The 25,757-nt window shown below is 42.8% G+C and overlaps 1 protein-coding gene across 2 annotated transcripts in view; it reads left to right on the forward strand.

Annotated features, from left to right (window-relative positions):
• Positions 1-20,103, forward strand: part of SDCBP (syndecan binding protein) — a 38,595-nt gene extending 18,492 nt beyond the window's left edge. Inside the window, exons 4-9 of one of the 2 annotated variants that reach the window (XM_032802192.2) lie at positions 10,506-10,615; positions 10,994-11,152; positions 14,133-14,308; positions 16,052-16,223; positions 16,930-17,021; positions 19,344-20,103. In XM_032802192.2, coding sequence (XP_032658083.1) covers positions 10,506-10,615; positions 10,994-11,152; positions 14,133-14,308; positions 16,052-16,223; positions 16,930-17,021; positions 19,344-19,398 — 764 coding nt within the window. In that variant the 3' untranslated portion in view covers positions 19,399-20,103. Of the gene's footprint in view, positions 1-10,505; positions 10,616-10,990; positions 11,153-14,132; positions 14,309-16,051; positions 16,224-16,929; positions 17,022-19,343 lie in introns of both variants that reach the window. The other variant, XM_032802190.2, reaches the window with a different exon arrangement.
• The last annotated feature ends 5,654 nt before the right edge of the window (positions 20,104-25,757 follow it).

A 25,757-nucleotide genomic window follows, 5' to 3' on the forward strand; every position in this document is an offset into this window, starting at 1 on the left:
AGCTACGGAAGTGCTACCCACAATGCAACGCTTCAGAAATCGACGTTAGCCTCGGAGCATGGACGCACAACGCCGAATTAGTGTGCCTAGTGTGACCGCATGAAATCGAAATTATAATATTAGTTTTATAAAACCGATTTTAGCAAATTCGATTTTATCCCGTAGTGTAGACGTGGCCTCAGTCTCTCTCTAGCACTGAGGCATTATAAAATGCTTCACCGTAGTGGTGGCACATCCAAGAAGACAGGGCATTCATGTCTACTCAAACTAGAAGATTGGTTGATCTGAGGAGACATCACAGCCTCGAACTACGTTGTCATGTTCAGATAGCTGGGCCTCCTGATAACTTATGAAAAATTGTCTCAATCCATCATAAATTACAGTTTATAAGAGCTGTAGTGGACTCCAAATCAGCATAAGCATACGTTACCTGAAGGCAGATTTTTCTCTTCATATGATGATCAGTGTCAAATTGAATGTCAACTATAGTAACTCAAACTTTTAGCCCACATCACCTTGCTTTTATGTGACACTATTAGCCAGACTTCACCTGGGTCCATTAAAAGACTGATTAAAGTTGTCGTATTACCTTGCACGACATCAAATGAGCATGTGACTATAGTGTCAGGACACATTTTATTGGCACTGAATGGGTGGTTAGACCCCAGTAATACTCAGGCAGGTTCCCTTCTCTGCTCCTCCTATGAAGACATTGATCACCTATGCATTGTATATTTACCCAGACCACCTCCAGACAAGAGAGGAAAAATGCAACCCCCCCCCTCCCCCCAACCAAAACAAAACCCCTATCATATATTTGGTACTTAAAGCACAGTTTTGTCAAAAGCCACCTTGCAGTGTTCTCAGCATTCTATCCCCCTGTACCATCATGTTCATTTTTCGCTCACCCCATAGCATCTAGATTCCTGAAGTAGTTACTTCATACTTATCCAGCAGTTAGAGAACTGTCTCCAATATTAAAATTCTATATTGTCCTTACAAGCCCCGTTTTAAGCCTCTTGGAGTGTACTTTACAGTACCTTACCCTCAAGATGGCTTTTTTAGTCAGCATTACATAAGCTGGAAGGATGACCAAACTCCAGTCTCATATGGCTCACCCTTCTCACACAGTGTTCAACAGAGAGAGATTGGTGTAAAGACCTCCTCGCAAGTTTATTCCCAAACTTGTCACTCTCATTTGAACTACAATTAATTTACCTGTTTTCTTTCAAAAACCGCATTGTCCTTCAGGAGAGAAGAAACTCTATATCCTGGATGTTTCAAAGAGCTTGTTATATTATCTTGATAAGACAAAGCCTTTTACACAGACTTCCCATCTTTTTCTTGCCATCTCTGGTACCCCTATGGGGCAGCCCATTGTCTCCCAGAGAATATAAATAAGAATTATGCATGTATTTCAGTCTGCAGTAATGTGACTGATACACCTCTTCCTTCAAATGCTAAAACTCACTGCTACAGCACAGGCTGCATTTTTGTGCATGCTTTGGACACATAGAATCATAGACTATCAGGATTGGACTGGACCTCAGGAGGTCATCTAGTCCAACCCCCTGCTCAAAGCAGGACCAATCCCCACACAGATTTTTGCTCCAGATCCCTAAGTGGCCCCCTCAAGGATTGAACTCACAATCCTGGGTTTAGCAGGCCAATGCTCAAACCACTGAGCTACCCGCCCCCCATATCTGACATCACCATATCCGAAATTTGCGAGGCTTACCTTCTCCTGGCTATGAGATTAAATGTGAGATTTGGTAGGGCACTGTTAGTGGCAGTTAAGACTTCCATACTGCTTATTGGCACAGTTGTGTAAATAAGCACCCCAATTTTCACAATAAGCCAAAAATTAAGCTAATCCCATTCCAAAACAAGGCCAAAACAAACCAATCCCTAAGAACCCCAACACTCTATGACTAGATCTCCCCCACACCACCACCACCACCCTGGTGTGCAGTCTGGCACTGTGGTGGACCCGTTGTGCACTCCGACTCTCTTGCCCGCCCCCTTGCCATGCTTGCTAGGAGCCGATCAAAAAAAAAAAAAAAAAGCAACAAGCTACAAGCCAACAGGTAACTCACAAGCCAGTTTCTGCATTTGCACCCCCCGTCACCCTGCAGGTTTGGCAGGTCTGTTTATTAGTCACCTAGACTAGAGTGCAGTGCACACACGTGCACACGCACTCAACGGAAAAACAGTTAATTACCTTAAAGTAACTATGATTCTTTGAGAATGGGTTGTTGTCCACATAGATCCCACAAACTCTATTCCTCTTACTTGGCGTTCACTTGCCATTTTAAAATCCCAGGTAAAGAAAACTAGGGGTTGTAGCCACTCTGGCCTTTGAGCCCTCTGATGGGGATGCACAAGGATGGCTCTGAAAACTTCTATTCAAAGATACTGACTTCACAAACATGGGATTCATGTGGACAACATCATCTCAAAGAACTAGTCGCTATAAGATTCAGTGGCTTTAAATATTTTAATGCAGCTCTGTTTGCTTGGTGGAATGTTGTTCCCTTGCAGAATGTTGAGTTGAGCAAAACTCAAACTTCTGAAAACCAGGAAATGCAGAGTTAAGATTGCCCATGCAACCTTAACTCTCCTCTCTTTCAGCAGTGCCCCAGTGTTTCCTGTTAGCACACACCTTTTCTCTGCCCTCCCCACTGTTCCTGAAATGCAGAAGCACCTCGTCTCCTTTTATAGCCTGTTCACTGTTACCAAAAGCATTCCATGCAGACTGGGATGTACTGGTAGTATTGGTGGTGCACAGGGCTTGGGATGTACTGGCAGAGCTGAAGGTGCCATCCATCCACATAACCCTCATCTCTTTGCTGCAGCCGCAACCCCTTTTTCCCTCTCTTCCTCCCCTCCCTAATAAGCCCTCCCTCCCAGGAAGCATTCACAAGTCTTAAGTTTTTTCCTTCAGTGACTGATTACATTATCCCTAAAATAAAATTGTCATCCATGACTCACAGATTATAGCAACCTCCAGCCACTCGTCCAAAACTTCTTTTGTCTTAGGTGGAGGGTTTTTGATTGATTTATCCTTAGTTTTGTTAATTGAAGGGTGAATTCACAGCCATACAGAGCTCTGTTGATTCATCCCATCCATAGCACCTATCAGTTTAACTGTATAGGGCAACAAAAGGAAACCATTTGGGGGGGGGCCTGTAATGTGGGAATCCCTTGGTCAGGTGATCCCAAGTTTGTATCCCCTAATGCTGTCCCATGACACCATGAAGCACACCAAATTTCAGAGCAATCCAGTTAACCGTTTCAATTTGAGAGCACTTGCAAGAGTGCAGCTTCAAAGCTTATAAAATGGCAGTAATAGAAACCTAGTGCTTTTTCTGTTTTGGTGCATTTTCTTATTACTTTTTTCAGTTTGGGTCCCTGCCCCCCCCCCCCCCCCCGAGATTTCATGGGTGCCATGCACTGTCTTGGATAAGATTTGACAGATTGAGACTATTTTGACCCACCCCTTGTTCTTTAGCTCTAGGCAAAAAAAAATCCCACCTAGAAACTTTTTAAAATGTTGCTGTTTTTTGCAGGGGGACTTGTATTTCTGCACCATAGGCTCAAATGACTCCATTTGGGTCACTAATCCTGCTCTACACCCTCTCAAGGCATACCAAATTTCAAAGAAATACGACTAAGCATGTCAGTTTTAGAGGATTTAGGAAAGATAACCTTTAAACAGATATTCTGAAGCAACCTTAGATGGAGGTGCCACTCTTCAACTATAATAAAGTGGGTTGGTTTTTTGGTTTTTCTTGTGTTTGGTCACCCAACTGCACCACTGTTGAGCAGAACTATTCTTTAAAAAAAAAATTTTCTGCAGCATAGTTAAGTACAGTTTTATGTATTAAGCGTTAAATGTATTTGAACAGTTTTTTGTTTAAAAAAAAAAATCGTCATGACTTTCCTGAAATTTCCATTGACCAACAATTTAATATAAAATATTTTTATACCACTTTTCTTTCAACAAAACTGACTTTCTTCTTGTTGTAATAAAACAATGACTTCTTCCAATTTTTGCCATGATGTAATAATACCTGTTTGCTTTGTGGGAGAGGACATTCTGCTCCCTTGATCTTACTATTCTACAGAAACCGACTAGCAACTAATAGCTTTCTGGCCCTTCTAAAGGCTTTTTTCCCCCGTGAAAGTGTGATTTGGCCAAACACTGTCTTATAAAGTGGATTGTGTGCCTCAGTTTCATATAGCAATAAGAAGTGAATTGTGTTAGAGCAAACTATCAAGATGTGTTTACTGTCAGCTGGTACTACTGAAAGCAGAAATATATTAATTACTATGTACAGTGAAACACCTAAAACGTACAATGAAAAGCAAATTCATAGTAGCTTTAAATGCAAAATCTTGTGTAACTCAAGGTTTTGAACTTGCAAGATAGGAAATTCAGAAGATTTTCATAGTGACATTAACTTGCTGGTACTACACGCTGTGTATCGGGGTACTTAATAGTCTCATCAGTAATTTAAATACTGAATTTATACTTATGGTATTTTAATTACTTAAAATACTTTGTTGCCCTCTGGAAATAGACCCCACAGTTATTAAAATGTGATTACTATTGTTCAGGACAGATCATCCTTTTCATTCTTAATTTATGCATCAACTAATTTAAGTGGTACAACAGGTATTGGAGAATGAATAGTTCATGCTTTTCTAACCTTTGCTTACTCATATTCAGTACAACCACCCCAAAAAGTTGAAATAACAGAAGGTCATACTGGGTGTGCTTCTGGTAAAACTTGTAGAAAGAGGTATAGTTGGAGGGAATTCCTTTAGGCTTATTCTTCTTTCCCCTGTTGACAAGATATGGCTATGGCCTCTTGCCTTCCAAAACTCCACAGGTATCTGGGGATTGTTAAAAAGCAAGGATAATCTATGTGGCGTTCCTGAGTCTGAGGCTTGGTCTACACTACGCGTTTAAACCGATTTTAGCAGCGTTGAACCGATTTAACGCTGTACTCGTCCACACTACAAGGCCCTTTACATCAATATAAAGAGCTCTTTAAATCGGTTTCTGTACTCCTCCCCGAAGAGAGGAGTAGCACTAAAATTGGTATTACCATATCGGATTAGGGTTAGTGTGGCCGCAAATTGACTATATTGGCCTCCGGCCGGTATCCCACAGTGCACCACTGTGACCGCTCTGGACAGCAATCTGAACTCGGATGCACTGGCCAAGTAAACAGGAAAAGCCCTGCGAAATTTTGATTTTCATTTCTGTTTGCCCAGCGTGGAGCTCTGATCAGCACGGGTGGTGATGCAGTCCCAAATCCAAAAAGAGCTCCAGCATGGGCCGTACGGGAGATACTGGATCTGATCGTTGTATGGGGAGACAAAATCTTGTTTTCTATCAGAGCTGCGTTACAGAAGACGAATGGCAAGCATTTGGAAAAAAAAAATCTACAGGCTACACGGGCTGAGGGTGACAAGCGTAACGGGAACCAGAGACTCAATGGACGCTCATTGGAGAGAGGGAGGGGGGGTACTGAGGACTCCAGCTATCCCACAGTCCACAGCGTCTCTGAAAAGTATTTGCATCTTGGCTGAGCTCCAAATGCCTGTAGGTTCAAAACAACATTGTCGGTGTGGTTCAGGAATAGCTCGTCAATTTACTCCCCCACGTGAAAAAAGGGAAAGAAATCGTCTCTTGAACTTCTTTCAGCGTCACCCTATGTCTACTGAATGCTGCTGGTAGACGCGATGCTGCAGCAGTGAGAGGCAGTATCCACTTCTCTCCCTGCCGGTGCAGACGTGCGGTAGGACTGGTAACGCTCGCTTATAACCCCTGAGTGCTCCTGGCTGGGCTTCAGGTGAGCTGGCCAGGGGTGCCTGGGTAAAAAATAGGAATGACTCCCGGTCATTCCCAGTAGATGGTACAGAACGGCTGTAACCGTCTTCATATAACAACTGGGAGCTGAGCTCCATCAGCCCCTTCCCTTTCCTGTGTAAAGAAAAGATTCTGTACTGCCTGGACTGTCATAGCAGCGGCATGCTGGGCTTCTCTCCCTTGCACCGCTTAATGTCCTGCCTGGACTGTCATAGCACCGGGAGGCTGCCTCCCCCTATTTTATGTCACTAAAAAACTCAGTGTTTCTTATTCCTGCATTCTTATTACTTCATGACACAAATGGGGGGGACACTGCCAACAGTAGCCAGGATGGTTGGGGAGGAGGGAAGCCACGAGTGGGGTTGTTGAGGGGACCCCCTGTGAATGGCATGTAGTTCATCATTTCTGCGGGATCTGACGGAGCAGCTGTGCTCTCTGGATACCCTGGTTCTCTAGTACACCTGCCCCAGATTCTAGGCAGGACTGACTCTATTTTTATAAACCATAAAGGAGGGATTGACTCAGGGAGTCATTCCCAGTTTTGCTTTTGCGCCCCTGGCTGATCTCAGCCAGGGGCACCCATGATAGCAGCAGACAGTACAGAAGGACAGATAACCGTCATCTCATTGCCAATTTACGCCGGCAGCAGACGGTACAGAATGACTGATAGCAGAGATGGTTATCATTCAAAAGCAAATGAATGCTGCTGTGTAGCGCTGGAGTATCGCCTCTGTCCACGGCATCCAGTACACATGCAGTGACTGTAAAAAGCTGAACGGGCTCCATGCGTCTGCCAGGCCAATCCAGGGGAAAAGGGCGCGAAAGGATTGTCTGCCGTTGCTTTCCCGGAGGACTGACAACATTCACCCAGAACCACCCGCGACAATGATTTTTGCCCCATCGGCCACTGGGCTCTCAGTCCAGAATTCTAAGGGGCGGAGGAGACTGCGGGAACTATGGGATAGCTACAGAATAGATACCCACAGTGCAACGCTCTGGAAATCGACGCTAGCCTCGGACCGTGGATGCACACCGCCAAATTAATGGGCTTAGTGTGGCCACGTGCACTCGACTTTATACAATCTGATTTATAAAACCGGTTTATGTAAAATCGGAATAATCCTGTAGTGTAGACGTACCCAGAGGCCTGGTCTACACTATGGGATTCGGTCGAATTTAGCCGTGTTAGGTCAATTTAAAAATGACTGCGTCCATACAACCAACCCCATTCTGTCAACCTAAAAGGCTCTTAAAATCGACTTCTGTACTCCTCCCCGATGAAGGGAGTAGCGCTAAAACCAACCTTGCTGGGTCAAATTTGGGGTAGTGTGGACAGTATTGGCCTCCGGGAGCTATCCCAGAGTGCTCCATTGTGACTGCTCTGGACAGCAGTTTGAACTCCAATGTACTGGAGTTCAAACTGCCAGGTACACAGGAAAAGACCTGGGAACTTTTTAATTTCATTTCATGTTTGGTCAGAGTGGCGAACTTAGCAGCACAGGTGACCATGCAGTCCCTCCAGAATTGTAGATGGTAGAATGTTTCTATGCTCCCCCGATCACCTCCGTCCCTGAGGTTATTGCAGATTAGAAGGTGAAAAAATATTCACGATGACATGTTTTTCAAGCTCATGCAGTCCTCTCGCACTGCTAGGGCACAGCTTAATGCAGGGAGGCATTCAGTGGCGAAGGCCAGGAAAGAATTAAGTGAGCACGAAGAGCGGAGGCAGGACAAAATGCTGAAACTAATGGGGGAGCAAATGGACACGAAGTGTCTGTTAGAGCTGCAGGAAAGCCAACAAGAGTACAGACCCCTGCTGCATCCACTGCATAACCGCCCACCCTCCTCCCCATGTTCCATAGCTTCCTCACTCAGACGCCCAAGAACATGGGCAAGGAGGCTCCAGGCACCCAGCCACTCTGCTCCAGAGGATGGCGTAAGCAACAGAAGGCTGTCATTCAAACAGTTTGATTTTTAGTATGGCTACAAAAATCAATGTGACCTTGTCCTTCCCTCCTCCTCCATCCCACCCAGGCTGCCTTGTCCATTTTATCATTTTTTAAAAATTAATAAAGAAAGAATGCATGGTTTCAAAACAATAGTTAGTTTATTTCAAAGGGAGGAGGGTAGTTGGCTTACAGGGAGTTAAAATCAACAAAGGGGGTGGGTTTGCATCAAGGAGAAACACAACGGTCACACCAAAGCCTTGCCTGACATGAAACTGGTTTTCAAAGCTTCTCTGATGTGCAGTGTGCCTTGCTGTGCTCTTCTAATTGCCCTGGTGTCTGGCTGCTCAAAATCGGATGCTGGGCGATTTGCCTCAACCTCCCACCCTGCCATAACGTCTTTCCCCCCACTCTCTCGGATATTATGGAGCACACGGCAAGCAGCAATAACAATGGGAATGTTGGTTGCGCTGAGGTCTGACCAGCAGCACCAGTGAGCTTTTAAATGTCCAAAGACACATTTGGCACTTGCTCAGCCTGTAGTTGAACTGTTCCTTACTATTATTGTCCAGGCTTCATGAGCCATGGGAGCAAGGGGTAGGCTGAGATAGGTGCGACCGCACAGTGCTGCCAGCTGGGAGAGCAGCCTGAGGCAGAACCTTCCAGCTTGCATGATATTCCAGGCAGGGCTGAATCTCCATGAGACTAAACTTAAAGAAGAGAATGACCTGGAGTGTCTGGTTCCCATTCAGTGCTCTAAGAGGAGGATGGCCATGTCTGTCCAGGCGCCCTGATCGACCTACCTGAGGAGGATTCCAGGGAGTCCTCCCAGAGTAGCAGTACCACGTCTGCTAGGAGGACCCGAACATATCCCACGAGCTCGTCACTGGGGAGCAGGAGAGCAGAGTTGTAGGGTAAGTGGTGGAGCTGTACACCATGTCCTTGAGGCTGCTAGGAGCCGGGCAGGGAAGAAGTTCCCAGAACCTCTGGCCAAGCTACATGTCCGACGAGGATGGGTACCAGTTCCACTCAACCATCTGCTGCGAAGGCAAGGAGCTGCTGCTGTGTAGCAGTGCCAGCTGCTGCAGGTGCTTCTGTGTCAAATGCTTGGAGGTAGGGCAAGATGCCAAGGCAAAAGAACAAGAGCCCTGGAGCTGTTACATATGTCAACCACAGAAATACTATGGGGTGTTACAGCACCGACCGGACTGGAACGTATGGCTGCAAGACTTCTTCACCAGCAACAAAGGACAGGAATATGATGCACCTAAAATATAACAAGGCCCGTACATTTCCCAGAGTCATTACGCTTGATAACAAAAAGTGAATGGTTGCATTGGCTACTTGGATTACAGCAGCCCCCACAGTAGACTTGCCCACAACAGCAGTGCTGACGGTGAGCTGAGCTCCATTCTGGCCGTGGTGTGGCATCTGCATGGGTAACCCAGGAAGAAGGTGCAAAACGATAGTCTACTGTTGCTTTCATGGAGGGAGGGGGGACTGATGACATGCACCCAAAACCACCTGTGACAATGTTTTTGCTCCATCAGGCATTGGGAGCTTAACCCAGAATTCCCATGGGCGGTGGAAACTGCAGGAACTGTGGGATAGCTACCCACAGTGCACTGCTCCGTAAGTTGATGCTAGCCATGGTAGTGAGGACACACTCTGCCGACTTAATGCGCTTAGTGAGGACATACGCAACTGACTGTAGAAAATTGATTTCTAAAACTCAACTTCTATAAAATCGACCTAATTTCATAGTGTAGACATACCCTGAGAGAACTGCTGATCTGATACTTTGCTCCCTTGCACATGTGCATGTCCATCCAGATTGGGTCCCTCCCAATGCAGAGTCCCTCATACAGTCGTGGCAATGGGGTCAAAGGGAAATGGTACCCCCCCCCCCCAACACTTCCGCACAGGCCTGGAGAGACAGAAGTGCATGCCTTCTGATCAGAGATTTCCAGAGCTTTTAAGTGGCTTCTCACCTCATGTTTGTGGTGATGAAGCTCTTCACCCTTGTTTTCATGAATCACTGGAAATTAAAAATGGCGTGAAATAGATTCTACTGGGATTAAAAAAAAAAGGAGGGGGGGCTTAAAATTATCTGAACCATGGAGAGTGCTTTATGTAAAATGTGGAAGTAGTTCAGTATCTTAAGTTCTAATGGATGATCTTGCATGTGCTTTCAGAGACCAAGTTTGTTGCTTTTGATGCAGTTGACCTTGAGGTAAAGTACACCTCTACCCCAATATAACGCTGTCCTCCGGAGTCAAAAAATCTTACCGCGTTATAGGTGAAACTGCATTATATCAAACTTGCTTTGATCTGCCGGATCGCATAGCCCCGCACCTCCGGAGTACTGCTTTACTGCGTTATATCCGAATTCGTGTTACATCGGGTTGCGTTATATCAAGGGTTAAGGTGTACTGGAACAGACAAGTAACATATAGGAACATAATCTACAGTAGTGTTCTAAAAAGCAACAGAGTCCTGTGGCACCTTATAGACTAACGGATGTATTGGAGCATAAGCTTTCGTGGGTGAATACCCACTTCATCAGGCGTAGGAAGTGATGTTCTAGTAAACCAGTAAATGCTTATTCACTAAAATACTAAATATTTTCTGTATTCTGAATAGTGAATCGTTTATTTTGAATTTTTTTCTTTCAATAGGCCTCTATCCCAGACTATACCCAGAACTTTCTGAGTACATGGGTCTGAGTCTTAATGAAGAAGAGGTACAGAAAAACTTGCCAGTGGTTGCAGGTACACAGTCTCAGGGGGTAAGTACCATTCAATTAAACCTGATCTTTAGAAAACACAGAGAGACAGAATATTTGTTAACAAAATAACTTGCTCTTAGAAATAGGACTCCCCATATTCTATTTAGTGGATTATACTTGTGGTCATTACCATAGTTAAACAGTGATGGATTAATGATCTTAAGAGGCTAAGTCATTCCATCTCTAGAGCTTACCTTTCAGTAAGAACTTTGTATAAAGAAATTTTTACTAAACCTTAACAATTTTATTGCCCCAAAATAACTAGAAGACAGACATCTTAAAATTTAATTTGTGTGAAATGTGATTTCATTTTGACTGACATGTCTACACAAGTAGCTGTCCTAAGTAGTTCGATATTGTGCGGTTTTTAATCAGCAGCTGGTAACAAGACCCTCCGCTGTGAATTATATGGTGGCTCCAGTAACTGGAAATGATGTTGGAATTCACAGAGCAGAGATTAAACAAGGCATCCGTGAAATAATTGTATGTAAAGATCAGGATGGAAAAATTGGACTTCGCCTTAAATCTATAGACAATGTAAGTATATGGAAACTTAAGTCTGTCTTGCTTCTGTAGATCAATAACTGAATCCTGGTGTAATCAAAAATGAACTAGTATGGGAGTGTGAATTGCTGATACAAAGGCATGTATTTGTGTTTAATACAAAATGGGGTAAACTTCTACCTAGTGTATAATGTTTCTAGTATCTTTTTATCTATGGCTGCTATTTTGTCTTCTGTTAATGCTTTCAAAATATACTAATAGATTACGTAGTACTTAAGTTTAGATCTTTGATTTACTTTTATAGAAATGTATAGAAGCAACTGGCTTATGTACTACTTGTATGTTTAGTACCCAAGTTTACACACAGTAAGTGCGGATTGTGACAGATTTCCCTCCCCCCCGCATGCCACTTGGGCTCCCTCTCACACTGTGCTGCTGTGACAAGCTGCAGACATGCTCCCGGTCTTACACTTCCACCAGCATTCACACAGGTAGGGACACACCTAGCTGCAGTTCTCTGACCAGCCACTGCATATGAACCAACTAGAGAGAGGCTACAGCCAAAATAACCACCAGTTTCCCCGCCTAGGACCCCAGAGCTGTACTGTCCTGCCCTGGTACAAACCCCAACCCAGTATGAATTTATTATCCCATTCACCTCCCCCTCAGTGTGGAGAGGAAATGCAACAGCCCCTCTGAGCTAAGATTCCCATGGACATCACTTCAAACTCAGTGGTTTAGATTAAAGCATAAAATACATTTATTAACTACAAAGATTTTAAGTTGTTATAAGTGATAGCAAACAGATCAAAGCAGATTGCATTTTTGTTTATTTACTAGGTAAAGTCAGCTTAACGTACTCGAAAGAGAGGATTTGAATTAACAATATCTTACCCTTACAGATAATATAAGCGGGCTGCAGAGTCTACACTTGCTTTGCAGCTTGGGATGCCCAGTTGTTTCATACACAGACTAGAAATGCCTTTAGCCTAGGTCCAGCACTTCCCCCCGTTCAGTCTTTGTTCCTCAGGTGTTTCCAGGAGTCATCTTGTGTGGGGAGTGAAGAACTACTGATGTGACTCCTCTGCCTTATATAGTTTGTGTATGGCAGGAACCCTTTGTTTCAAAACTTGGTTCCCAAACTGGTTTGTGGAAAAATACTGACATCCAAGATAGAGTCCAGAGACATGTGGACTTTGAGTGTTATAACAGCCATTGCTTACAGGCTGGGCAAAATGCCCACAGGAAGGTTAACTTATTCCACAGTCCATTGTCTTTGCTGATGGGCTATCAGCCCCATGGCTTCTTCATTGTTGTAGCTGAAAGGCAAGTTGTGGGTCTCACCCAGAGGTAAGCACATTGAAATACAGATACGTAGTCACTCTTCCTAATTTTAGATACAAAAATGATACATGCATACAAAGCGTATTCAGCAAATCATAAGCTTTTCCAATGACACCTCACATGACCCATCTTGTACAAAATGCATCGTAATTATGCTATAATTGTATCATAATATTACTATGAAGAATAAGGGGTGCAGTGTCACAGATATTGGACACCTTTCAGCTATCTGCTATAGTATTTGTTAAATGGCATTTTGGTCACTAGCTCAGTAGCTTGAGTCTTCATTCATAAACTTTTGATGGGTAACGCATTGCAGTTTCATTTCTCATTGTGCTTTTAACCGCTGGTAAGAGTGCCTGCATCACCTTTAGATTAGGACAATATACTACTGATGGGGAGCATTAGGGAAAGTGAAGCTCTGATTTGGCCTACACTAGCTTCAAAAAGCGAGAAAGTCCTGTGGCACCTTATAGACTAACAGAAGTCTTGGAGCATAAGCTTCTGTGGGTGAATACCCGCTTCGTCAGACGCATGTGCTTATGCTCCAAGACTTCTGTTAGTCTGTAAGGTGCCACAGGACTCTTTGTCGCTTTTTACAGATCCAGACTAACACCAAAGTATGCTTTTTTTATTCTCCCTTATGGTCACCAAAGGTGCAAAGAAATCATTTTAACTTCTCTGCAGCCAGTCTCTCCTCACTGTGGCCTCTGACTATTCCCAGCTGTGAAACAAACATGTTAACTTGTCACATTCTTAAGTGACCTGCAAAACCAGGAGAAACTGGGCTTGTGTCGAAGGTATCAAAAGTTTAATTATCTTATGGCTTTTTTTAAACTAGAAATTCTGGTGTGGTCTACCTTGGAAGACCCTAAGGCTTTGTCTGCATTTCGGAAACATCCCACTGTTGTCAACACTGGTTCAGCGGAACAGGTGTTAGCAGTGTTGTGTGTCCTAGCACAGGTGGGGTTTAGCTTTCAACACCCTTTCATGAAAGTGAAGCAAGAGCAAGTTTAATCAGCATGGCGTTGATAACCATAATTGCAGACACAACCCCATCTACATCAGGGCTCCCAGGATTGCTAGTTTTGCTTTTTAACTGTAGACAGGGTCCATGATGACTGAAGCACTACTAAAACACCTCACAGGAACAAAGCTGAGTAGTTCAAGAGGAAGGGCTTTTCAGTCAACTGTGTTGACACCTGTTTATCTCAAAGTAGCATTTGAGATACATAAAATTCATTGCTAAAGATTCACTATCCTTCACCACTTAATGTAAGTCTTTAAAGCTCACAATAAATCTGCTTTGAGTCACCAAGAGATCCTGCAGTAAAATCAGGGAATATGGAGACTAGGCTTTCTGATCATTCTGGGGTGGTAATACTTCATTTTTTAAAATGAAAAACAAGATTTCAGGCCTTCATTGTATCAGAAAAGGATTAATAAGCCTTTTAGCTTTTGTAGGTCACCTTTGTATGTGTTTCAAAAAAAAAAAAATTGCCTATTCATCTCCTGTATTATATCTTTATTTTTAATAGGTGCAGTTGTTCAACCTATCTTCTGCTTGCTGTTTATGTATACTTTATGTAATATATAAAATAAGCACTGGGAACTTTTTTCTGACTGTTAATATTCAAGAATAATGATATATTTTTATCACTCCATTTAGGGTATATTTGTCCAGTTAGTACAAGCCAACTCTCCAGCATCTTTAGCCGGTCTGAGGTTTGGGGACCAAGTTCTGCAAATTAATGGTGAAAATTGTGCAGGATGGAGCTCTGAGAAATCCCATAAAGTTCTCAAGCAGGCTTCAGGGGAGAGAATTTCGATGATTATTCGTGACAGGTACAACTATCAAGTAAAAATGGAAAGTGTTCATTATTATTTATTTGTATTGCCGTAGTACAATGGGCCCCGAGTCCAGGCATGGCAAGCGTCTTCTGTGTTTAAGCAACAAACACATAACAAAGACTATCCCTGACCCAAAGAGCTTACAGTCCTAAGTAGGTCAGAAGCTTCCTTTTCATGTCTAATATTTCAGGAGTAAATCTGTTAAATTAAAACTTGGCAAGGGCTAACTCTGTCTCAGGCAGGTACTCTGCAATGTTTCTCACAAACTCTGCCAATGCAATTCTGCTTAGGTTTTTGCTACTTCGGTCTAGGCCTCTTTCGAATAGAAAAAAGTGTACATGTATCTCAAGACAATTTCCTTTACTATCTGTCTAGTCCTTCGTTCAAGGTTCTGAGCTATTGATAGCAGAGCCACTGGTACTCAATTATTTCCAAGATTTTTGCCTTAAAATATGTCTTTACATATAAATGCATACAGTATTTTGGTATTGATTTGGAATCTTAATTTTCATGTTGAAAGCTTTGAAGTTACCCTTTAAACCAGGGTCTCTAGCAATACAAACTTGTACCATTTAATTAGTGGTGTATTTTTTACATTGTTAGTTAAACTGAAATAAGTGCATAAAGTAAAATACAAAAAAAATTGCCTATTCATCTCCTGCATTACATCTTTCTTTGCACTTAACTTAAACTGGTTTAAAAACACACCAGTGCAGGTTTGTATGTGGGCAAGTATTAAGCCTTCAGAAAGGAGACCAGTGATCTAACTGATACTACTATATGTGCCAATGCTATTTTAGTTTATCTTGTAACACTTGCAGACCAATCCATTCTACAAGAACATGTAATTTAAAATGTAAATGAATATATGTTAAAGATGGTGGGAATCTTACTTATTTCCTGTGGTATAGGGGAATATAGGTATAAAGCCAAAGAACAATGCTTATAGCCTGAGTGGAAAAATAAGCTTAAAGTATTAAGTGAAGTAGCTGGTTATATATTGCTGTTTCTGCATATAGTTGAATGTATGGGTGTGTAGAGCAGTGGTTCTCAAAGCCAGTCTGCCGCTTGTTCAGGGAAAGCCCCTGGCAGACCAGACCAGTTTGTTTACCTGCCACGTTTGCAGGCGGCTCCAGGCCAATGGGGGCTGTGGGAGGGGCAGCCAGCACATCTCTCAGCCTGCGCTGCGTCCTGCAGCCCCCATTGGCCTGGAGCGGCGAACTGTAGCCAGTGGGAGCTGCAGTCAGCTGAACCTGTGGATGTGGCAGATAAACAAACCGGCCCAGGCCGCCAGGGGCTTTCCCTGAACAAGCGGCGGACCGGCTTTGAGAACCACTGGTACATTAGTCACCTAAAATACCATTGTCTCTTTCAACACTGAAGTGAACTCTTTTTTCACACTTTTGTATTAGAATCATAACTTGAAACTGAAATGGCAATTACTCATAAAATTGAATAATCAAAACTGAATTCTGTGAATGTACTATATCTTAATTTGTATATTTTTTTATAAATATTTTAGCTAGCAACGTGAATAGTAACAGTATTGAGAACAGACATTTCAGACAAAAGGAATACTTGTAGGACAAAGATATTGTAAATGTTATATATTATGGAATACACTAACAGCTCTGCAGGTTTTTAGTAGTAACTCTAATCTGTTGTGGAATTGATCAGTATATGTTGAATGCTTACTGAATATAGTACAATCGTATGTTGTGAACATATTTCTTACAGGCCTTTTGAACGAACTCTTACTATGCATAAGGACAGCACAGGTCATGTTGGCTTCATATTCAAAAATGGAAAAGTAACCTCAATAGTAAAAGACAGTTCTGCTGCTAGAAATGGACTTCTTACAGAGCACAACATGTGTGAAATAAATGGCCAGAACGTAATTGGACTGAAGGTAAAGTAATGTGCTTTACAAAAACAAATTCCGTGTAACAATAGTCCTATCTTCGTACTCTGAGAGGGGAGTGGTGCTTTTAGAAGAATTTTTTTTTTTTGGTAGTATGAGTGTCATTCTGAACACTTAATGATGTGACTTTTTACCAGTCAATGTAATCAAGAATGCTCAACAAAATTTTAAAATATCTCAATATCAGAGGGTCTTCTGATTATTCCAGTTTACTGTGTGTCATAGAAGGTAGACATGGCTGTTAATAGAGTTAGGCTCTGAACTAGCTTTATCTTAAGTTTTTGTCATCAACTTTCTTAAACTCTGTCTTAGTATAGCTTCTCTAAGAATTGTGTGCATGGTATTTCTTCTCCTGCTCCATCTGGAGACATGAGGTACAGCTTGCTAGATGTTCACTTGCCAGTATCAACACTGGCAGTGATTGCCATGCAAACTTATGGCTTCCAGTCCAGGGTTTCCTTCTTGTGTCTGGGTACATGCTGACCCTTCTGTTCCAAGACCAGGGAATTTTTAATGATGGTAAAAGCTATTGTTTGGTCCTAGTCTACATTGGATATCTTCCCTTAGTGCTTCTTTGCAGACATTTTGAAAAGGTTCTTTGTGCTCTGTTTATCGTCTGTAGCTGCTAGGCAGATGCGGAAGGATTTCAGGAATTCAGATCATGAGGTTTTGTTCATTTGTATTTCATTAACAGGACTCCCAAATTGCAGACATATTGGCAACAGCTGGAAATGTTGTGACAATTACTATCATGCCTTCATATATCTTTGAACACATAATTAAGAGGTAAGCAAGAAAACTTTGAATATTTTTTTAAAAAAGTTAATTAGTTGCACAAATCTGCTTAAGTGTTGTGGAAATAATACTCCAATGGACGATTACTCCTTTGGTTCCAGGGTAAATTTTAACTCAAAACCAAATGCATTTTATGCATTTGAGTCAAGAAAATGCCAAATCTGGCATCAGCACGCTGTGGAAATGCATTTATGCTAAGAGCTTTGCTGTAATATGTTTCACTTCACTAACATGATTTAATCTGAATTTGTGGGGGATGACTACGGTATCCTTTTAAGACAAATTTGAAAACTTGTTTTCTGAAAACAAAACAGTAAACTGTTACAGAAGAAGTTAGTGGCAAGGAATTAAGTCACTGAAATAGCTTTTATGTGGGAAGTGTGTAACATACAACTTTCTCAACAGTTTAGACTAGATCTCAGATTATTTTAGAACAATATTTGTATTTCATTTCAGTCTTGCTATGACTCAGGCAGAGTTCATGTGTAATGTTAGAGTAGCTGATTACAGAAATACCTTTCACTTCAAACAGTTGTAAACCTGAAATGGAGTCTTTTGGGACTGGAAAATCATTGGCTTTAATCCTGTTATTCCATATATATCTCATATGCAAAAAATCGCTAATATGTAACTTTCTTAACATTAACGTTTTTCAGAGTAACAGCCCTCTTTGAAATTTAGCCAAATAACATTTTAGAGTTCTAATGGATTTTTGAATATAGCAATGTATTTCAAATCGCAGATATTTATCAGTGGTTTGCTATCAGTTTGGGAGTCCAACCGGTGTCAGTCCTAGGTCCAGTACTATGCAATGTTTTCATTAGTTACTTGGATAATGGAGAGTGTGCCTATGACATTAAACTGGGAAGGATTGCAAGCAGTTTGGAGGACAGGCTTAGAATTCAAAGTGACCTCGACAAATTGTAAAATTTCGGTCTGAAATCAATGAGATGAAATTCAATAAAGATAAGGGCAAAGTACTACACTTAGGAAGGAAAAATCAAATGCGCATCTACAAAATAGTAAATAAGTAGCTAGGCAGTAGTCTGCAGAAGAGGATTTGGGGTTTATAGTGGATCATAAGTTGAATATGAGCCAACAACGTGCTGCAGTGTGAAAAAGGCTAATATCATTCTGGCGTGTATTAACAGGATTGTCCAATAAATAGTAAGGGCTCGTCTACACAATGAGGCAGTGTGCCCTAGAGGGGAGTGAATCCTGTTGCATCCTAATTACCTGTTAGACGGGGTTGGGCAAACTATGGCCTGTGGGCCACATCTGGCCCATCAGCCGTTTTAATCTGGCCCTTGAGCTCCCGCTGGGGAGTGGGGTCTGGGGCTTGTCCGCGTGGCCCCCAGAAGCAGCGGCATGTCCTCCCTCCAGGCTCCTATGCATAGAGACAACCAGACAGCTCTGATCTGCATACTGCCCTTGCCCCAAGTGCCGCTCCCATTGGCTGGGAACTATGGCCAATGCGACCTGCAGGGTCGGCGCCTGTGGACAGGACAGCGCGCAGCAGAGCTATTTGGCTCTGCCTCCATGTAGAACCAGAGGGGGTACCTGCTGATGCTGCTCCCAGGAGCAACTTGAAGTAAGCACCACTTGGAACACGAATGAACACACACATGACCCCCAGCCCTGATCTCCCTCAGTCCCAGCCTGGAGCCCCCTCCAATACCCTGAACCCCTCATCCCCCCCCCCCGACCCCAATTCTGTGAGCATTCATGGCCCACCATACAACTTCCATACCCAGATATGGCTCTCGGGCCAAAAAGTTTGTCTACCACTGTGTTAGACCATGGTGATACACTAAAACTTGTCTAGTTTCTGTTAAGCTGGACTAGACTCCACTATTCTCTATGTAAAACTGAGACATTTGTGCCATCTTCATTTGTGCTTTAAGCCACTGTCACTACCTGAGCACCTGGTTGCAGTATGACAAAAACATATTGCTTTCAATGGTGAGGATGGGAGAAAAAAAAAAAATTATCCTTAGCTGTTACATTTAGCAGTTTCTCTGTAGTAGACATCAGACAGAATACACCTCCCAGTTCTGCACCCATATACAAGGTATATTAGAATATTTTCTTCGGTAACATACAAGGCAGAATAAAATGCCAACAGCACAGTTGCCTACTAGTTTTCTGTATCATTTGCTGCAATGTTCTGTTAACCTAGTAAGTCAAAACGCTTTGATTTAAAACTTTGTCAGGTATTCTCTAGTTTCTCTTTCTTTGCATTATTTTTTAACAGAGTAAGAGTTTGGGTCTTTTTAAACTTAGTAAATTTTTTTTTTTTCTTCACCCCCCCAGAATGGCTTCTGGCATCATGAAAAGTCTGATGGACCATACAATCCCTGAAGTCTAAATTTAAAGCCATTGTATTGTATATGCATATGTAATGAGAACTCGGCTAATCTTGGGCTATTATACTTCTGGATTCTGCACATGAGCCTTCCTTGAGACCAAGAAGAGAGATGCTGCATTGATCATTTACATTATGCCTAGGGCCTGGCCTTCAACATGTTATCTTGTTTGTTCATACAACTGTAAGACTTGTTTGTAGTCTAATGCTGATTTTACAAATGTGAAATTTTCAACAAAGTTCTACTGATCTCTCTTTCTGTAGGATCATGCTATTCTAGTTTACTACTGTTTCTATGATTATAAGCCATTGCAACTGAAGGAAACCAATACATGTTTCTTCTGCAAGTGATAGTATCAGTTATCCATGATCTAGAACATATTGCTGCTCTTTGTTCCTTTTTGGATGAATAAGTATTTTTACTGCCTTTTCTTTATAACCATATATTTCGAACAGTATATTTAGAGGACTGTTTTAGTGGTAGTGCACTTTTTGTTCAAGTAATCTTGTTGGCAAAAAAAAGGCCAATTGAAAACCAAGTTTTGCTGATATTGGCATTAAACCTTAAAGAAGCGCTTTAAATGGTAAAGTATATAGATTATTACGCTCAACTTTTTACTATTCTTACTTTACAAATTGTAACTCTAATCCTCTTAAATTCTGTATCCTTAACCATGTTTAAAAATAAAGTTCAGGAATAACCAAAAAGATTGCAAAACTTTGTGGATTTTTTTAAGATGTAGGATGAACATTTTAAAATGCAGAGTAACATGAACTTAAGGATAAATGTTAACCAGAAAGTATATCCTAATTAAATTAAAATTGATACTTCGTGCAAAATGCTATTTCTGGTTGGCATCTGAAAAATGGAAGCCTTTATTCTTTGAGGAGATGGTTCGTTCTTTTGGTAGCTCAACAAGAGTCTAAATCTCCCTTATGTTACAATTCAAATAGCTGTACATTATAAGCTGCTCCAATGAGTTAGCATAGAAATGGTTTCCCTTTCCTGTAAACGGTTTTGGCTAACAGCAGTCTTGGTTTGAAACAGCCCCAGAGCTTTTTAGACTTAAAGGGACACTTTACTTAAGCATACAAATTACCAACTGTTGCAAATAGCAGCTAATTGATAAAGTTCAATACTTACAGAACAAATGTATTGTAAACAGCTTCCTGTATTTGTCATGCGTGGGGTGTCAATTTCACTCTTTTCCTGTTTATGGAGTTAGTTTGCCCTGTTTCTTTGAGGGTCTGATCTAGCAATGGGGCAAAAGGTTTAGAAATAAATAAATGAAAGGCATTCAGCAGAAAGTGTAATTACTTCTAATTTAAAAATGCCTAGATTTCACAACTGCATTCTTAACAGAAAATCTGTGCAACTACAAACATTACATCCTTCTCATAGTTTTGAAATGGAGGTTTAATGCATGCTGAAATCACTTTTCCATATTTACTAATGAAATGGGGCCAGATGATGCCACAGGCCAGTGATTGCCACAAACTTGTCCTGCTTTGTGCTCTTACTCCAGGGCACCAACTATTTGAGCATTGGGTTGACCACTGCTTCCTGAATCTAAGCAAAAGTTTTTAGAGGGTGAGCTGCTCCTAAACCAATTCCAGTACAAAAGAAGCCTTTGCCTATGTGACTGGTCTAGTATGTACAGCTAATTGTGCACTCTCCCTGTCAAAACCTACTGGTCTTGCTTTCTGAAAAATGGGAAGGAAAGCTTTCAAGCAAGACTCTGGTAAAACCAGAAGGCAACTCCCTTGTGATCTGTTTGAGAATAAGGCTAGGTCTTCACTGGGAGGGTCGACCTAAGATACGTAACTTCAGCTATGCAAATAGCGTATCTTAGGTCAATTTACCTGGCTGTGAGGACGGTGGCAAGTCGACTGCTGCTGCTCCTCCATTGATATCGCTTCCGCCTCTTGCCCGGGTGGAGTGCTGGAGTTGACAGCAGAGTGATCGGGGATCGATTTTTATCAGGTCTACGCTAGATGTGAAAAATCAATCCTTAATAGATCGATCACTACCTGCTGATCTGGTACCCTAGGGGATGTCTGTGTGGTTGTAATTAACTTCAGTGATGGGAGGTTTAAGTTTCTCAGGCCTCACCAATCATAACTAATGTTATTTTAGGTTGTTTGCAAGCTAAAAATCATCACTGTTGCAGTGAACTTGCCAGAAAAAAAAGTCCAACTGATCAACAAAGGCTTTGTTCTGATCTTGGGGAATGTTGAAGGAGAATGTACTAAACTCCCACTCTATTAAAATGCAATAGCTGTTCAGGCTCAATCCAGTTGTTGCTGCTCATAGAGGGAAAAACTACCTCCTTTCCTGAAGAGAAGCAGATGCATGCCATAGTCATTCTAAGAGTCAGTTGGACAGGAAAGAGAGACACAGTGGGAAGGGAGCCAGGTTCTCTGTTCTGGCATTGATTTCCTGTGTGACTTTGGCCAAGTCATTGAGGCCAAGAGCCTCAAAGGCATTTTAGGTGCTTAACTCCCATTGACTACAGAAGCCAACAAACCAAGCTAGTTAGCAGGAAATGCTGAAGGGAAGGAGGGGGACCTAAGCCTTGCCCCTCAGAGTTAGGCACTGCCCTTTGCACTGGTTCTGCTCAGTAGGTAGGCTAAATTGGTCAGAGGGATTTCAAACCTAGGTCCTCTGTATCCCAGGTGTTTTCCCAAAGCACTAGGCTACTACTATATGTTCTGGGGCAGACAGCCTCCCCAAATTCCCAACCTGCTTAGCCCTAGCTGCCACCACTGAGGCCTGTCTTGAGAATACCTTCTGGTGCTCAGATGCCACTGCAGAGATAGGGGACTGAATAGCTACCTTGAGACTCCCATTTGGGTTAAGGTGTGAGTGAGGCCATTTAGCTCTGGGAGAGCATCAGGATCTAGGTGGCTTCATCTGTATCCACAGCTGTGTGTGTGGAGGGGGGAGCTGTGAAGGGGAGGTAGGTGGCTAGCTCCTTTTGTGACTCTAGTCCCAAGGTTCTGTCTAGGCAGTAGTGCTTCATTCAAATTCTCTATGTAGGTTTGCCATGGGGAAGGGATGGCATTTATGCCCCCGTTTTTCAAACTTCCTGTGGGATTAACACCCCCTGCTGTTGAGCAACAGCACTGCCTTGGGCAAGATGCTGGGAGAGGGGGCACCATTATGTTAAATAGACTGTGGGTGCTTGTAGGGCAAGAAAACAGACATCTACTGGGACTGTGTTGAGACCTGAGCCTCTCCCATGAGGCTGTGCTGCAGCTGGGAGTGAATCACCTAGACCAGGTAGACAGACTCATGGGTGCAGGGCTTGAGCTAGTATGCTAAAAACAGCAGTGATGTCATTGCATGAGAATGCTTGAGAGCCCACGCTGCAATGTCCATACTTTTGGCTCAAGCCCATTAGTACAAGTCTATCTAGCACAGGTGGAAAGCTTGCTCCCAGCTGCAGAGTAGACAAACCCATGCTTATGCTGGTAGCTGATACGCACAGCTGATGTGTTTGGGTGAAGCCTACTTAGCTCCTCTGCTGCACCCTTACTCTTCAGATGAGCAGGGAGAGATTTGAGGTCTCAGGCTCATCTGGCCTTAGAACAGACACAGGCCATGTGCAGCCTCAGGGCTGAATCCTCCCCTGTAGAGTGGAAGATACATCCCACTACTCTGGCTTCAGCACACCCTTCCACCAAAGATGGGCATGGGAGTTCATCAGCCAATGCTGTTTTGCCTCTGTGTTGATTCACAGCACAGCACTGTTTCACAAGGCTCTAAAAGCACTGGTGCAGATTCAGATGTCTGTTGTTACCTCTTAAACCAGCACCACTATCTGCACCAGCTCTGAATCCTGTACTGGGCCTGTCCTCCAGCACTGATAACTGCTCCACAGGACCCATTCGAGTGTCCTCTGGGAAAGAGAACAAGGAAAGTCAGCTCCCCCCAAGGGTGGGAGATGTAAATAAGAGGAAACATACTCTCCCATCAATACAGGATTGGTATGGGACCTCTCAAATGGCAGGTTCACTTTTCCACACATCTCATACACTTGAGATCTCAGCATGGATGAACCTGAACACTGCATTGTTACAAATCCTGAGGACACCATCCAAGGCGCAGCATCAAAAGGCAGCTGTACAACACTTACTTAACTCTTCAGTACTAATCCAATATATTCCTGAGCCCCTTCCACATAATCAGAGATGGACTTGAAGGATCCAAGGACTTGAATACTGTTTTCTCTTCTCATATCAGGCATCATGGAAAGACCATAATACAGTATCCACTCTAGCTTCTCCTGTTGACAGAGCAGCACCAGCATACAATCTAGGAAAGCTTTTACTGAAGCTAACAGACCAGTTCCTTCCCCAGGACATTACATCTGCCCCAGCATTGACACTAATACCCTTGTCCACACATGAACCTTCAGCACTATTATCTTCACTGGCACCAATATGACCTCCTGAGACAACACCAATCCTTTAGAGTCCTGAGAAAGAATCTAGATAGAAATAGCTTGAAATGGATCTGTGGGCAGAATGCCTGTGCTTCTGGCTCAGACTGTTGAATGGCCAACTATCAAGTTTGCCTACTCTTTATTGCCATCTTGTGGGACACCATGAGGGCAAGTAAGTGAATAACCAACTTTTCAGTTTGCTGGCAATTCCAATAAAAAAAATTGGGTCAAACTAAGCTTGAATTAAAAAAAAAAAAATCACATGTTTCAGTTTTGAGCATTTGACATTAATTTTACATAAAAAAATGAAAATTTAAGTCATTTTGCATGGAAAAATCAACACATTTCCAAAGTGTCAACACTTTTTTTTTTTTTTAAAAAAGGTCCCTTCCATCCCTATCCGCCCCCACCCCCAAACAATTTGGCAAAACTTTCAATGTAACAATGTACTTTTTGCTGGAAAAGTTTTTCGCAAAAATGTTTTTCCCAGTTTTAATCATAGTTTCCCTTACTACAGTGGTTCTCAGAGCTGGTCCACCACTTGTTCAGGAAAAGCCCCAGGCAGGCCAGTTTGTTTACCTGCCACATCCGCAGGTTCAGCTGATCTTCACTCCCACTGGCCCCGGTTCACCACTCCAGGCCAACGGAGGCTGCAGGAAGCAGCACAGGCCGAGAGATGTGCTGGCCGCCGCTTTCAGTGGCTCCCATTGACCTGGAGCCGCAATTGACTGAACCTGCGGCGGGTAAACAAACCAGCCTGGCCTAGCAGGGGCTTTCCCTGAATAAGCGGCAGAGCAGCTTTGAGAACCACTGCCTCACTCGACTCTGCCAGTGGAACAGAAGGAATCAGTTGTGAGCTTGGCAACCCCGGGTTCAGCTCTAACTTGTCCCTCCTTGGAAGGATGTATAGAATGAAGTGACACTTTAGCTACAACCACAATGCTCCCCGCATTAAAACACACTCCTGTCTGAGCTGCTGCAGCATCTGGGACTTTTTTCAGGCACATTCCTGTTGACGGAGCAGCAACAGACATACAATCAGCAAGCACTATTCATCAGACTATATGCTCAGATGCCCAGTTGGAAGAGCAGTGCTAGTCCATATTCATCTATGGAACTCCTCGTTCACTGTCCATCAAGGGGCACTGCTCACTAATCTCCCCCTGCCGAGGATAAACAGGAGCTTCAAATAAGATGAGGTTACTATTCTGAGTCACTTCTGCATTCACAGTACTTACCCACCTACCCCTCTGCGTTGTTCTACAAAACATCAGAACTCTAGTTTGAGAGGATGAATGTAGGACTAGGGTGCTGGTATAACCTTCGCATTTTAATGCATATGTCCACTCCCATTCCCCCACCACAGCTATGGTGGCTCTGCAACTCAACACCAGGAGGTACCAATTCCATCACTGTGAATATACAAAGACAACTGGAAGAACAAGTTATTGGAAAGTAACCTCTTTCTCACAATCCCCAATTCTGCTCCTTTTGTGCAGGAGAAACATTTGTTCTGCTCCAACTGGGACCTACTGCAGGTGTCCTGTAGGCGATTAAAATATGACAGCTGCCTCAGGTATAGATACACTTTCTGTTCATGAGTAAGGATCCCTCCTTTACCCCCTGTTAAACACAAGAAGTTGGCGGCTCTACTTACTAGGAAGAAGGTAGGTGTGACAGAGGGGAGAGACTCTTTAGAGTGGTAGGGCTAAGTGAAGATCAAGGTGTTCCCTTCTAATAAATTTGTAAAGAGCACACAGGTTGATGAAAGCACTTTTCCTTAGAAGCCTCCAATTAAAATAAATGATGCATCAGATGGTATGAATGTGGTCCTTGCCGAAATGAGAGGTTTGCTTTATTAATTCAAACATACACTATCCTATTTGATGCAGTTCAAGTAGATCACACAGTGAC

The sequence above is a fragment of the Chelonoidis abingdonii genome, chromosome 2 (assembly GCF_003597395.2).
Source record: "Chelonoidis abingdonii isolate Lonesome George chromosome 2, CheloAbing_2.0, whole genome shotgun sequence".
Taxonomy (NCBI): Eukaryota; Metazoa; Chordata; order Testudines; family Testudinidae; genus Chelonoidis; species Chelonoidis abingdonii.